This window comes from Falco naumanni, chromosome 9, assembly GCF_017639655.2.
Source record: "Falco naumanni isolate bFalNau1 chromosome 9, bFalNau1.pat, whole genome shotgun sequence".
Taxonomy (NCBI): domain Eukaryota; kingdom Metazoa; phylum Chordata; class Aves; order Falconiformes; family Falconidae; genus Falco; species Falco naumanni.
In genome coordinates this window covers 23,801,104-23,814,843 of record NC_054062.1, presented here as the reverse complement: position 1 = coordinate 23,814,843, position 13,740 = coordinate 23,801,104, and the positions used below count along the sequence as shown (strand labels likewise).

The 13,740-nt window shown below is 45.3% G+C and overlaps 1 protein-coding gene across 5 annotated transcripts in view; it reads left to right on the top strand.

The window, feature by feature from the left end:
* SUFU (SUFU negative regulator of hedgehog signaling) overlaps window positions 1–13,740 on the top strand; it is a 96,157-nt gene that overhangs the window by 70,598 nt on the left and 11,819 nt on the right. For all 5 annotated transcript variants that reach the window (XM_040606102.1, XM_040606098.1, XM_040606097.1 and 2 more), the window contains 2 exons: window positions 6,815–6,949; window positions 8,703–8,841. In XM_040606102.1, the coding sequence (XP_040462036.1) occupies window positions 6,815–6,949; window positions 8,703–8,841 (274 nt within the window). The remainder of the gene's footprint in view (window positions 1–6,814; window positions 6,950–8,702; window positions 8,842–13,740) is intronic.

Sequence of the window (13,740 nt, the reverse complement as noted above, 5' to 3'; positions counted from 1 at the left end):
CAGATGTCAAAGTTCAGTGACACTTGTGGAGTCTTGCTACATTCGCTATTTAATTTCTTAATCTAATAAGTTCTGGGGCCAAGTCTTTGGCTGTCCTTGGGAATTAGCTCAGTGCTCACCTGTGAGGTGGACGAGTAGTATCTCCACTTTACAGATGAGGACAGAGGGGTTAATTTGCCACAGTTGCAGCAAGAGCCAGGGTTGGGATAGGGGAGTTCTTGACCTTTTCCACCCCTCAAGGGTCCCTTTGATCACACAGCATTGCTGAAAGTTATGTTTTTCTGCCCCTTGGCTGATTCAGACCATTCTACTGCTCCTGTGAGCTGAGATACGGAGTAGAAACCCAGAGCTAGCACACTGCATTACTGCACCCGTTGAGACTAAAATTATTGGTAATTGCTACATTTCATTGTGCCAGGATTCAAGTAATGCCCACACGCATCCCCAGTGTCTCAAGTTGAGGCTTGAGTGGTAGAAAAGGTCTCCCAAGGCTGTGTTACTTTGACATGGCTTTTCCAGCATGTCTGTGCTGTTTATTGCTCTCTCCCTTTTCAAGAAGGGTAAAGTGGTGTGGTTCAACATGCCTGATTCCCGTATTTCTGACTAGGATCTCCCCAGTAACTGTGCATGTGCTGGTGCCATCGTGCATGGTCGTTTGCCCAGGGACCCACAACAGATGCCCCAGAGACTTCAAATCCTATCTGCATTCAATTTCCAGGCAGACAGGTTGAGTCTAGGGAAACCTGAACATATGGTAGCTCTGTGCCCATGTGCTAATTCCATCCAGCCCTGAACAGTTTCCAGCTGTGCAGGGAAATGAAGGCAGGTTCCTGGCAAATGGAGCAGGGAACAACCCTCCGGCAGGTGGGGCTGGCAGGACTGGCCTGACTGTGACCTTGTGCTGCACTGCACCCTGAACATCTCAGGTTGTTGCCCTTCCCTTGTGGGAAGAGGGAGGAGTTGTGTCACCAAGTCCTCCTAGGATAACCCCGGGCTGTCACACGGTGTGCCTGGTTTGGAGCGCATGACTAACAGTGGCACCACTTCCAGGACTGGAGTCCACTGCCCATGTAGTTCCTCTGACTTGGTAAATAGGGCAAGCTGATTTCTGCTTTCAGTGAGTAGCTTTGGGTTAATGCACATTAACAAGCTCCATCTGAGCAGCATTTCTGAGGAAGTTCTGACGGTAATAGCAAGATGTAGGATTTGCTTTGAGGCGAGTCCGCACTTTGCTTCTCCCAGTTCCGCTGGGTTTTGATTGCTGCTTTACTTGGGCGGAGGGGAGCTGTTGTCTGTAGCTGGTTTCCTGTCTTCAATTCTTGGAGGCAAACTTTTACATAAAGGGGAGCATTTCAGCATTCTCTGAAACTGTCTAGTTCTGGCTCGACTTTCTGTTTCTGCAACCACTAAGCAGTAAGTTTCCAATCCAGTCCTGCTTATTTAGGCATGCTCTCTCATCGAGACGCCATTCAGTGGTGTCTTGCTTGAGTAAGGAATGCTGGTTGGGGGGAGGCAGTATACTTCAGGGAGCGCCTCTCAGCATGAGGCTGAGTGCTGGGTGACGAGCCTGTGAACTAGAAAAGTAAATGTCTGGAAAACCAGTGTCAGTAGAAGTGCAGAGCGGTCACCATGCTAATAATTTGCACTTCTGCATAGCTTTCCCCATCTAAGAATCCGAAAGTGCTTTGCAAACATTGACTTAATCCTTGCAACACCCCTACATGGAAAAATGTCTCAGTTTTACAGACGGGGAACCTGAAATATAAGCGAGTTGTTTGACTTTGCTCATGTGTCTGCAGGGTGCCAGTAGCACAGCCTAAGTCTCTCAATCCCAGTTCAGCAGCAGGTCTGGAACAGTCTGGCCCCTGCAAGCACTGACAGTAGTTATTATGCAGCTTTCCAAGAGGTATGTGAGTGGCAAGAAGATTTTTGCTTCTGGCATTGTCCTTGGAGCCCTTCTGTGCTGGGAAATGGGCACAGAACATCTTCACCGTCCAGTTTAACCAGGTTGATGAGCACTCAGGCTAGCCTTGTCGCAGTGGGACCACAGCAGGAACTGTGTAACTGTGTCCTCCTCATTTCTGCACTTGCCTCTGTCTGTCTGTGACGTGTGCCATAACTCTGTGTGCCAAGACGCTTAGGGCTCTTTCCCACAACTGCTGGTTTGCCCTTCAGGGGAAACTGTGGGAAAGACGCTGGAAGATTGCCGGCATTTAAGTGATCTTTGACCATATCTTCATTAGGGAGTTGGGGAGGTTTGGAATAGCCACAGTTGGGAAGGGAAGAAAGGAGGAGGGGAAAAAAGTGCTCTGACCTTTCTCTCCCGGCTCTGTCAGCTTTTACTAATTGTTTGCATTTGCTCACTCACGGTGCTGGGTTTGGTACTGAGGAAGCAAGGAGCAGTGACTGTAACTCAGGTTAATGATGCAGTGGGCACCCAGTCCTACAAAGAGCCCCTGCCTTGGCCAGCTTCCAACAGTGTCTCCTTTGTGATTTTGGTACCTGGGAGGGTAACTTGGAAATACAGCAAAATTATGCTCCATGTCAGCAACAAAGCTTGGAAGGGAACAGAGACCTCCTTCCGTGACAGGTCCATGCGATCTCAAGCACTCTGATCATAAAGCACAATGCAAATGCAAGAATAAATAAACCTTTCTTAATCTGATCAACCTGGATATTCTCGAATCCTGTAAAATAACTGCCAGCGCTTGCTTGAGAAGATATTGCTATAAACATGACTTATAAGGAGGCTACATCCAAACTTTGTGCAACCCATTGATTGCATTGGCCATTTTCCAGGTTCCCCACGGGCTGCTGCTAATTGGCATAAAATTAAGCAGGTTGCAGCTACCCTCATCTTTAATACAGAGAGGGCCCCCAGGAGGCTACAGGTTCCAGCGTGCAGCTGCTCACCTTGAGAAGGAGCATAGCACGCTGGGATGTGTAGTCTCCTTGGGCCCTTTCTCCCTATTGACAGAAGTCTGGGGAAGCTGCAGGCCACATTGGATACCTTTGCAATAGTTTGACCATCCCTTTCTCTCCAAAATAAAATAAAAAAATAAAAATATAAAAATTTCAAATACAGCTTTGGTTAAGTCCATGGACTGTTAATCAGCATTAATAAGATTTAACAATATTTAAAAAAAACCAAAAAAAATCCCAACAAACAGAATTTCCTCCTTCTCTTCTCCACCCAGAAGCAGACTACTGGTAGAAACCGAAGCTGGAAAAAATAGTTGAAAGTCAGCTAAAGTCACCTTGGTAACTGCAGCAATACACTTGCCCAGAACAGGAGACATCAAACCCAACTACAAACAGCTTTAAAGAAACAAAAAGAATGTAATCATCTAAAGAATTAATCTGACAACTGCCCACGTTTACACCTCCCACAAGCTCCCAATCAGAGGGAAATGCGCTTTAATCTCCTCCAACTCCCCTCCAGTTTCACAAAACACGAGATGTGCAGTCCTTAAACTGGGGCATTTCCGGCATGCTGCTTCCATTTAAATCTACTGCCTTTCCTAATGCAGCAGCCCTGGATTTTGCAGACTTGTTTTTTCTGGACACTGAGAAATATGAAATTTTTTGTGTGGGTTGGATGAAGTATTAAATATGGAATAGACAAAGTTTGCAACATTTTACATGATAGCTAGATCTTAGTCATAACAAGTAAAACTCCACTGGCTTATGCTGCTGATTTATTTGGTGATGGGGTGGAAGAAGCAAAGGCTTATGGGTAACTGACAGTTGTAAACCCAGGGATGGTAAGTGTTAGAAAGCAAGCATTTTCTACATTTTCTTCTGAGGCTGGAAACTACAAGCTGTGGATCACAGTGTGTTATGACATGAACTTTTTATTAATAACAACCTAGAAGTCCTGCTGACCCTTCATCGGGGCCATCACTCTTGAGAAGGGTCAGCTCCTGGATTTCCATTCCCAAAGAGAGAATTTTAATGGGTCTTGCCGAGTCCGTGTGTCATGCTTCCAACTTGAGACCTGCTATGATTCTGTGTTCTAGAGTCTGAAAGTGATGGCACTGTGGCCTCTTGATGTGTTACATGCAGTCCACAACACACAACTCTTGTTCAGAAAGGTATAGCTTAGACTGAAGTTTATTTGGTTTCTGCTGTTGGAGTGTTGCCCTTAAGTTTAAATAGCTGAAATTGTGTGAGCTCCGCAAAAGTAAAACAAGAAACACTGAGACTGTGACTATTTTGGAAAAGTTTTGTGGAAAGGATTAATACTTCCATGTCATTCAAAGTATTAACTACCATTTTGCTTCACTCCTTCACCTTTTTGACAGAAGGGCTGGTTACTTATTAACGTGAAGACATAATTATTGACAGCCTTAAAGTCATGACAGTTCCGTTTGATAGTTACACATTAGTCAACATCTTCTCTTGAGCGTGTAATGACAAACAGCATTTGCTGTTTTTAATAAGACTTAGAAAGCTTTGCCCCTTGTCTCCAGAATATTGTCGTCATTCCTATTATTGCATTAACAACCGGAGGCTGTTTCCCCTCTGGACTTCAACTCCATTGTGCTAGCAGCTCTACTGGCTAGCGTGGTGGAAATCTAAAAACCCACCTTCAGCTCGGGGCGGGGGGAGGGGATTTGGAGCCCAGGGGTGTAGGGAACTGTCCTGTGGCTGTCTGTCCTTCCAAATCACGATCCTACAGCAGCAGTTGCCTGGGAGGCTGTGTTATGGGACATGCCCAGCACACTTTAGGCAGTCCAGGTGAGAAGGGTAGTCTCTTGTCTGTAGCAGTAATGTTGCTGTAAAACTCCTGATCTGCCTCAGGGTGCATAAACTCTGGAACTGCATTTAAGAGTGCAAGCTTATGGCCTGTTTGAAAATCATGCGTTGCTAATGGCTGACCCTTTTGGTAGGGATTGATAAATGAATGATTGGAAGCTGTAGACCACAGGCTGACTTTCCCACAGCTCACTGTGTATATAAGATCTGATAAGGAAGTTGAGGCAAAGCTTAGCTTAAGGTCAACTGATCATTAATCAACTGTAACTGCACTTCTCAGGTAATCAGCCTGCAAAATGCTGGCCCACTCCACTCTTTGAAGACCCCACCTACAAAGTGCTGTAAAATGTTTGCTGAAGTAGATTAAGCATACCTTTAAATGCCACCTATAGACTACAAAGCATGTTGTGCCTTTGCTTCAGGGTTAACCTGCTAGACTGACACTCTGCTGACTGTCAGGCCATCAGCCCACCCCGAGCACAAGCTGTATCCTGACCTGCTGTGTCCTTGCTGGGTCCATTATTGCTTTTGTGCACTGCTAAGGCAGAACATGGGATGCATTTTACAGTTTTTGCCGTGCAGAGAGCTGAGCTGCTCAGATTTTTTTTTCCTGCATGTCTCTGACATGGCCGTGCAGAGTATTTGGAGAAAGGCACTGTGAGACACCAGAGTTTATCTTGTATCCTCATTTTAGAGTGGGCAGCTCAGCAGCCTGGCTGAAAGGCTCACCTGGGACTCGGTGACCTGGCAGAAGCAATGCCACACTGCACTGTATTACTCTATGTATGGTGGATGGGAGTAATTTTGGGAGAGCACCCAAATGTAAGATCACATAGATGTGTGATCTAAGTCAGCTCACGAGGGTCAAGCTGTTTCTTTACAATCATTTCCAGATGTACATTAGAGGTGGTTCCACTTGGGTGGAGGAAGGATCCAGGCTTGTTTTAACAGTGTTCCCAAATGGAGCCACAGGCCAATAACCTTGTTTGGCTTTTGGTCTGTCTGGCACAATGGAACATTGCAATGTGGCATCTTTCAGTTCCCTCCTGCTTTCCCTGTTCCCCTCTTCTGGTGATTCTGCACTATAGAAACTCTTATCAAAGTCTTACCTCTGTTAAGTTCACATGAACACCAGGTGACAAAAATATAAATCATGTATCAGACACATCACATCAGTTCATGTTATCTGCAAAAATCATAAACCACCCACCACCAGCACCCTGCTTTATTCTTTGTTCTGGACTATCAGTTAAGGGGTCATGCTGATGCTCTTTGAACATATAAAGTGTTTATGGTCAAGTATTTTGAGATATACCATTTGATTGTCTAGAGGATTCTGTCTGGTGAAGTTCCTAATCCTGTAACAACATAACCTTTAGTTGTAGCTTTCTGCTGGTCTTGCAGAATTGCATTAATAAGAAAGCAAAACTGCACTGTCCTAAAGCAGCCACACTTAAAAAGGAAAACAGTTTGGGGGTGCCCTACTCATCACATGTAGAGTCTATCTTTTGGCTGTTGCACTTGATGCTGGTGGAAGCAGAGGGTTCTCAAAACCTTTAAGTTGAACCGTGCAAAGAAATCATGTGAAGGCAATTGTAGAGATGCTTCAGACCTCAAAGATATTCAAGCAAGGGCACAGGGGACTGGACAGCTCTTCCCTGCAGACCACTGCCTAAAGAATCCTAAGGTAAAGCAAAAGCGGGAGGGGGGGCTCACTTGGTAATTCTTCCAAGCGATTTTATAGTGCTTTGGGGTTTTTGAGAGTGTTGTTTTGCTCCAGTTCTTTACAGAATTTGTATTTCTTGTATGCAGGGAAGGGATGCACCATGTGTGTGCACAAATTCAGATCCTAGGTCGATAAATCAAGGTGAAGAGCTGCATGCTGGGACTGGTAGTCTGAGGGAGACTGTGTCTGTAGGGGTGATGAAAACTCAGATGAGTCTTCATAACAGTTTGCTCCCATGTCCTTCAATATTTGCACAATCACTCTGAAATGCAGCAGAAATCGCACACAGCCCTGGGATCCTGAATACATGTATTTTGCCTCTTTTCTTAGAAGCCGTAAGGACAGTTTAGAAAGCGAGAGCTCAGCAGCTATCATTCCTCATGAGCTAATCCGCACGAGGCAGCTGGAGAGTGTACACCTGAAATTTAACCAGGAGTCCGGAGCACTCATTCCCCTCTGTCTAAGGTAAGTGAAGCTGTCCTCCCCCTCAGCTTGTGTTTAACGTGCCACTTTTGCCTTGTGGCATTGTTTCACCGTACAGACATGCATGCGATGGGTCTTTAAAGGCCAGAGCTGAGATATTTTGCCAAAACACATTAGAAACAGATGATTCTTTGCATGTGTGTTCATCATGGTAAGATTGTTTCCCATTCTTTTTATGTCCTCCAGTGTATTTTGAGTGCTGAAACAGGACAGGGTTAGTATAGGGATTTTTTTTTATTAGCCTAATACTGGCAACTCTGTGATAACAAAGGGATGTCTTAATGTACTTTGTCATAGAAATCTCTTAAGTTGTTAATTCTGGCTTATGGACTCAGACACAAGTAGTTGTGCAAAGTCTGTTTGCAGTCACTTTATGCATGCAAGTACATTTTTTAGACAAATTACATCCCCTGTATGACTGAAGGGGCAAAACATTGCTTGTATTCTCAACACATTGTCTTTTGAAGGTTCAGGCTGTGCATACCACTGTAAGTTACGTTTCTAGGTTTCTACAGTTTCAGTCAGCACTGTTTCTAAAAATATCTGTGGCAAATGTTGTAGTCAACATAAAAATGAACTACGGGGTAGAGACAAATGATTGTAGGTGATTGAGTTGCTTTAGCTTAATGAGTTACGTCTGTAGTATCAGAGTTAGCAGCAACGGGTGCATACTTGCCTGTGCCTGTTGAGAAACCAATGGAATAATTAACATGAACACATTTTATTTTATATCACAAACATGTGAACAGTCTGTCCTGATCAATTACCACAGCTCAACTGACCAGCAGTAACTCATCAAGCAACTGTGACTCTGTTAAGCGCTGTGTATCTTACCTGAAGTTTTCCTCCTTGTATGTTGGAGGCCATGCATGCATGTCACACATGCTTAGAGCCTAAATACCAGAGCCATGATTTTCCCTATGTAAATCACTGAGTGAAGAAAAAGGGAAGTGATACCATAGATGCTCATGTACCCATATTTTTAGCATTTGTTTAAGTAACACAGGTTACATTTGTCAAGCTCCAGGGCAATGGATTACTAGGTATTGTCACGGTAGGTAAGTTTGGCCCCACCAATGAGCCTGCTTAGAAATGCATCTTCACATTCTGTTGTAGGCTTTTGAAATTTTTCACTTTTTTTAATACTGTGCTGCTGCTTCTGAAGCCATATGGTCACTCGTGACCATGAAGGATGAGGAGCAGAGTCACAGCTGTGGAGGAGCCACCGGAATCCAGCACTCCACAGTCAGAATAAAGATCTGCCAACATGTGATCGCCTCAAAGTGGGAGAGGGATGTAGTTTAGTAGTGGGCTTGGCAGTGTTAGGTTAACTGTTGGACTCAGTGATGTTACAGGTCCTTTCCAACCTAAAGGGTTCTGTGATGTGGAGTCTGGATTCTCTTCTGCAGTTTTCATCTTACTGAAAGCCTGGCAGTCCCCTGCCCATACATACATCGGCATCTCATCATGGGGATAGACATGCAGTGGGCTTTAGATATGTTCTAGTTCTATAACAAGGCCCTGAGATTAAGGGGGGAGATAAGGAGGTATTCCCTGCCTCAGAAGGAGGCTTGTGACCTGTTTTGTGGAGCAAATTGTATATTCCTGAAAAATGAATCGTTCCTGCCTTCAAATTGGTTTCCCATGCTGATGGCAGAAGCTGTAGCGATATATCTTCATCATTCTGTTGAATGCTGCTCACACCCTCTCAATTCGTGCATGTTTTATTCCCCAGGGGAAGGCTCTTACATGGACGGCACTTTACATATAAAAGTATTACAGGGGATACAGCAATCACGTTTGTATCAACAGGAGTAGAAGGAGCCTTTGCTACAGAAGAGCACCCTTATGCAGCACATGGACCTTGGTTACAAGTGAGAGAGCCTTCTTCCTTTTTCTCCCTCTTCTTCCTTTACTGTGTCCTAAAAATAATCCTGCTAAGGGCTTATGTGGTTTAAAAGTGTAACAAACCTGTGTTTTCTGCTGCAACATCTCTCATAGCTCTTGCGTAATATTTTCAGTAATTACGGACTCAAAAAGTAATGGTGAACTGTTACTATTTATATTAATGGAACTCAAATTGATAAACAGTGGCTGGAAAGTTCAAAAAATCATCTGTGAATACAGTAGTGTCCATTTCCTGGAGTCAGCAAACGCTTTACAGGCTGTATTTACTCTTGATTTTTTCCAGAAGGGAATTTGGGGAGGCAGAGTGGAATGACCTAAACAAGAATGGAGCCAGGGCGGAAAAACTTAAAAGCTGTGGGGCTGTGATCCTACAGAGCCAAGATCTCAGTTTTACATCATCCCTAACAGGAGAGCAGCGCAGAGAGCACTACTTCTCTCAGTGTTAGCTCTTTCCTATTGATTCTTTGACAAAAGCTGATGTCTGAAGCACCCACACATTTTCTGCACCCAGATTTTTTCTGTATCACAGATTTTCCTTGGAAACTCCCCATCTGCCTGGTGTTGAGAGTCAGCCCTGTGGAGCAGTGATGCACTATATGCATGCACTACGTCTCTGCCTTCACTGTTACAGGGGCACTCCTGCCTTCCCCTCTGTTTCGAAGGCAGGGGTTCATTTTAGCGTTGCAGTGTTGCAGTTAACCTTCCAGTGACTTTTTTCAAGGCATTCCACTGCCCCTGTTCATACGTCTGGAGGACATCATACCTTGAAATCTGTATGACTTGTAAAGGAGCTGATCTTGGCTAGAATCATCTCATGGAGGGATTTTCAAAGAGCTTGCATGCTTTGATTGTACTGACTGGAAAGTGCAACACTCCTGTAATGATTAACAGCAAAGGGTCAGGTTTAAGGGTGGGTCATTTGCTGTTGGTTCCTATGCTTGCCAACACATGATACACAGGATCTTGTGACTGTATTAACTCCAAACATAATAGGTTTGTTTGCATTTACATCGCATCTCCAAATGTATTGATGTGTAGAGTAGTCAGGTAGCCTCTAAACAGCGAAGAACGGCAATAATTAGGTCGCCATTCAGACAAGTTAACCCTTAAGAATCTGGATGCTTCTATGCCTGTTACTTTGTTGCTGAATACGATAGAAGGTTTTTGGAGTAGGCGAGAGGGAAAGGTGAAGAATTGCTGGCCTCTGAGTGGTAAGGAGAAGCAAGTTCCCTTGCTTATCTCCTACACAGGTCAGCATATAGGACTGGCTCTGCTGCTGGCTCCTGCCCTGTCCTGTGACAAGAATGAAGGACAGACTGGGTGGGGGAGGAAGGGAGGCTAAAAGCAGCTTGGGACAACAGGAGGAGCACCCGGTTGTGTGAGATACACGTGGGCGTGTCTGAGGCTCTTGGCTTAGTATGCAATGGGAGGCTTGATCCGTGCTCAGCAGTCCCTTGTGGTGTTGGGAGCAGAGGAGGGAGGTTCATGTGGCTTTGCTTTCCAGAACTAAAGCAGTTGTGGTGCATAAAATTTCCAAGGAGGCGAGCTGTGTTTGGTTTAGTCCCTTGCGGCCTGGGCTGGCTGAGTTGGCAAGCCCTGCAAAGCTTTCACAGCAAGGCCCAGAGAGGATTTGCCTCCTCCCTCGCTTGGGACCCCAGGCACAGCGATGAGCTCCAGGGAGAGTTGGTGGCTGAAAACAGATCACTGCAATGCAGGGGCTTGTTGCAAAGACAAGTAAATGGAGGGACCATGGAGAGGAAGAGAGATGGCAGGCATCTCCTCCTGTGGACTTTTTCCCTATCTTACGGGAGAAATAAGAGCCTGAAAAATCCTGGCCTCAACTTTGCAGCAGGCAGAGACCGACTTCTCTTGAGCCTGAGCTTTGGTGCAGTGAAAGCCCAAACCTGCAGACTAAACACAGTACCTCCTGTTTACATCTCGTGGGCTGGAGTGGAGCATGTCCAGGGTGGGACAGGCCAGAGAGCTGCTGCACAGTCTGTCAGCCCCCGCTGCCCAGGCTGAACAGTGAGCTGAGAGTCAGTGGGCTCCAGTGAAGGGTTAGCAGCTGACAGGAGTTTGGCAGGTCCCAGTGCCGTTCCTACCAGGCAGGTGTCTGTATCACCACCGCAGCTGGTACTCGGCAGGAGCCGTTTTAGCAGTCTCAGCAGAAAAGGCAAGGAGTCATTAGACCAGAGATTGTACGCCCCATTTCTATCAACAGTCTTTCCAGGTCACGTTCAAGGCATGTTAGTAGGGGAAGCCTGTCCTGCTGCTGCCCATGCTCTGGGGATGATTAGATTATTTCATTCTCCAGAGCTGTCAAATTGGCACCTTTCCCAAGTACTTGGATATATTTTTTTTTATTTAAGTAACATTTAATTAGTTCTAAGAAGCTAAATTCTATTAAAGGTCTAAGCATGTCAGGCTGGTTTGTTTCTGAACTTCTTCCACAGTGTCATGTATTGTTGAATAGGGAAATTGCTTTGACTCAGAAATGTACAAACATATTCAAGAAGTCCTCCTTGTTAACACTAGACTCCTGTTTATATGCTAGTTACCGTGGCAAAGTCTCTGATGTGTAACACTTGCATTAACATTACACGTGATCAAAGGCTTCCACAGTTCTTTCTTCCACTCCCCTTCCCCCAGTGCTGTGACAGCAGAGCCCCCACACTGCCTGCTAGGCACCTCTTCTCTCCTTTCCTAGGAGCAGATGTTCCAGATGCACAAAGAAGGGCTGCGCAGGATGTGTCTGGCCACATGTTGGAGGGTTGAGGTTGCTGATCATGCAGACAGACTCTGACATTAACTGCCCCACAATTACATTCATATTCGTGGTGAAGTGTCCAAGGTTCTTGGTCCAACATCTGAGCTGTGCCAAGCGTGCAGTTCATCACAGATCAACCTTATTTGTCTCTAAAACCTACCCAAAGCAAGGTGAGGTTATGTGTGTGTTCTCCCTCCCTCCCTTACTGAGGTTCCAGCAGATGATTGAGATGCTCTGTTGAAATGTGTAACTGATCAAGCCCATCCCAATAAAGTTGCCTGAGCCTTTAATACATATTAATATTATCCTGGGGTAGTTTGTGTCAAAGCCTGTCAGCATGCATCATCCTTTGGGAATTACCATCATTAAGTCTCCAGTGATGGGAGTCAGGACATGCTTCTGCAAAGCTCCTCTGCTTTTATGTGGAGCTCTCTGCCCGTCTAGCACAAAGCAGACTGTTCTCCCCTCCTACCTTGCTCACCTGGACTGCTTACTCTCCCCAGAGGGGAGAAGGAGGTTTGTTTAACATTACCTTTAGATAATTTCTGCTCCTGCTGCTTTAGGCAGTCATTGTTCTAGGGAAGAAGATGACACTCAAGTCTTTGATCATGTGCAACGTACATGTTATGCATCAGATATTGTTGCAGAGTCTGACATATGAGCCAATACAGTGCAGTAAAAACAAACCTAGAGAGTCCTTGTTAACTGCAAATTCTAGCACACAATTTAAGAAGTATCTCTGCACTTTAGCCTTGCCCCTGTTACACACGTGTATTTATACTACATCTAATTGAAGCATCGTACATACTTTTTACAAAGCATGCCTGCCTCATTCAGTGCGCAGATGCAATGTGTTTGGGGGATGAATCAAGAGTGTGGAGTAAAGTAGACTCTTGCCTATAGGATTCCCACTTTGTCAAAATTAGGTGGTGTGTAATGAATGAGGCAGGTCATTGCAGAAAAATCACAATAGCCCTACAGCAAAGCCTGTTAAATATTGCCCTGGAGAATTGGATCCCGTTCCTGCCTCTACTACTCTGTTCTTTCTCAATGCTGTTTGAGAGTCTTGAGCTAAAATGTTCTCGCATGGCAGCTGAGTTTGTGTTCTTTATGTTCTGGATGCCCAGCTCAAAACCTGAGGTCTGATCTGTGTTCCCAGTGGCAGGAAGAGGCAGGGAGGAATTCCTCAGTGGTTACCCCTGTGCCCTGCAAGGTCTGAAGAGGCTGGAAAACAGGGACCTGCAAGTCTCAAGATGGTCACCTGCAAGAAGTAGACATTCAGATTCAATTTTGTCTTCATTCATTTTCCCATGTCTGTTCAGGACAACCTTCTTCCAGTCATCCTGTGAAGATTAATTCAGTGCTTGCCAAGTATTCCAGCTCCACAGATGAACACCAGAAACAGTTTCAGGAAGAGATTAAAATTTGTTCTTGCAGGTCAGGAGAGAGAAGGGATCTCTCTGGGGTGGGAGGTCAGCCTGGGAGTCGAAAACCCATGTTCAGCTCCCTACTCTTGCTGATTTTCTCTGTGACTTTGTTAAGTCTCTTAGCTTCTTTTAGCCTCCCTCCCTCATCTGCTGCAGAGAGGGGTGCTTCCCTGCCTCAGAAGTGTGAGGCTGAGCACATCAGAGGCTGTGAGAGTGGTAAGGACAGTAAGATTAGGTACTTCCAGTGTAATCCATGCTGGCAGTAGTTGGATGGAGCATACTAAATAAAGGGGAAGAGAGTAGGAGGGAACAGGGAAACAACTTGAATGATAATGAAAAGAAATGATGACTAATGCTACATTCAGTGAGCAGAACCGTCCTGAGGACTGAGCAGGGCAGAGGTCTTGTGGGAGAAAAACTGCAGGCGATCCTGTGATTACAGATTTGTTTCGTGAGGCAGACGTACACTGGGGCCAAATTAGCATGGCACAGACAATCTCTGTGCAGCCATTTCCAAAGCTTTATATGCCTGATGTCACTGATCTCTTAAGTGTAGAGGGTTTTTTCCAGGTAATTTACTCGGTTTCAGGACGAATCCTGTTAGGCAGATGGAGGCTATGGTTCATTTGCAGTTGGCACCCTCCGATTCTCAGCACAAGGTCCATGTCTCT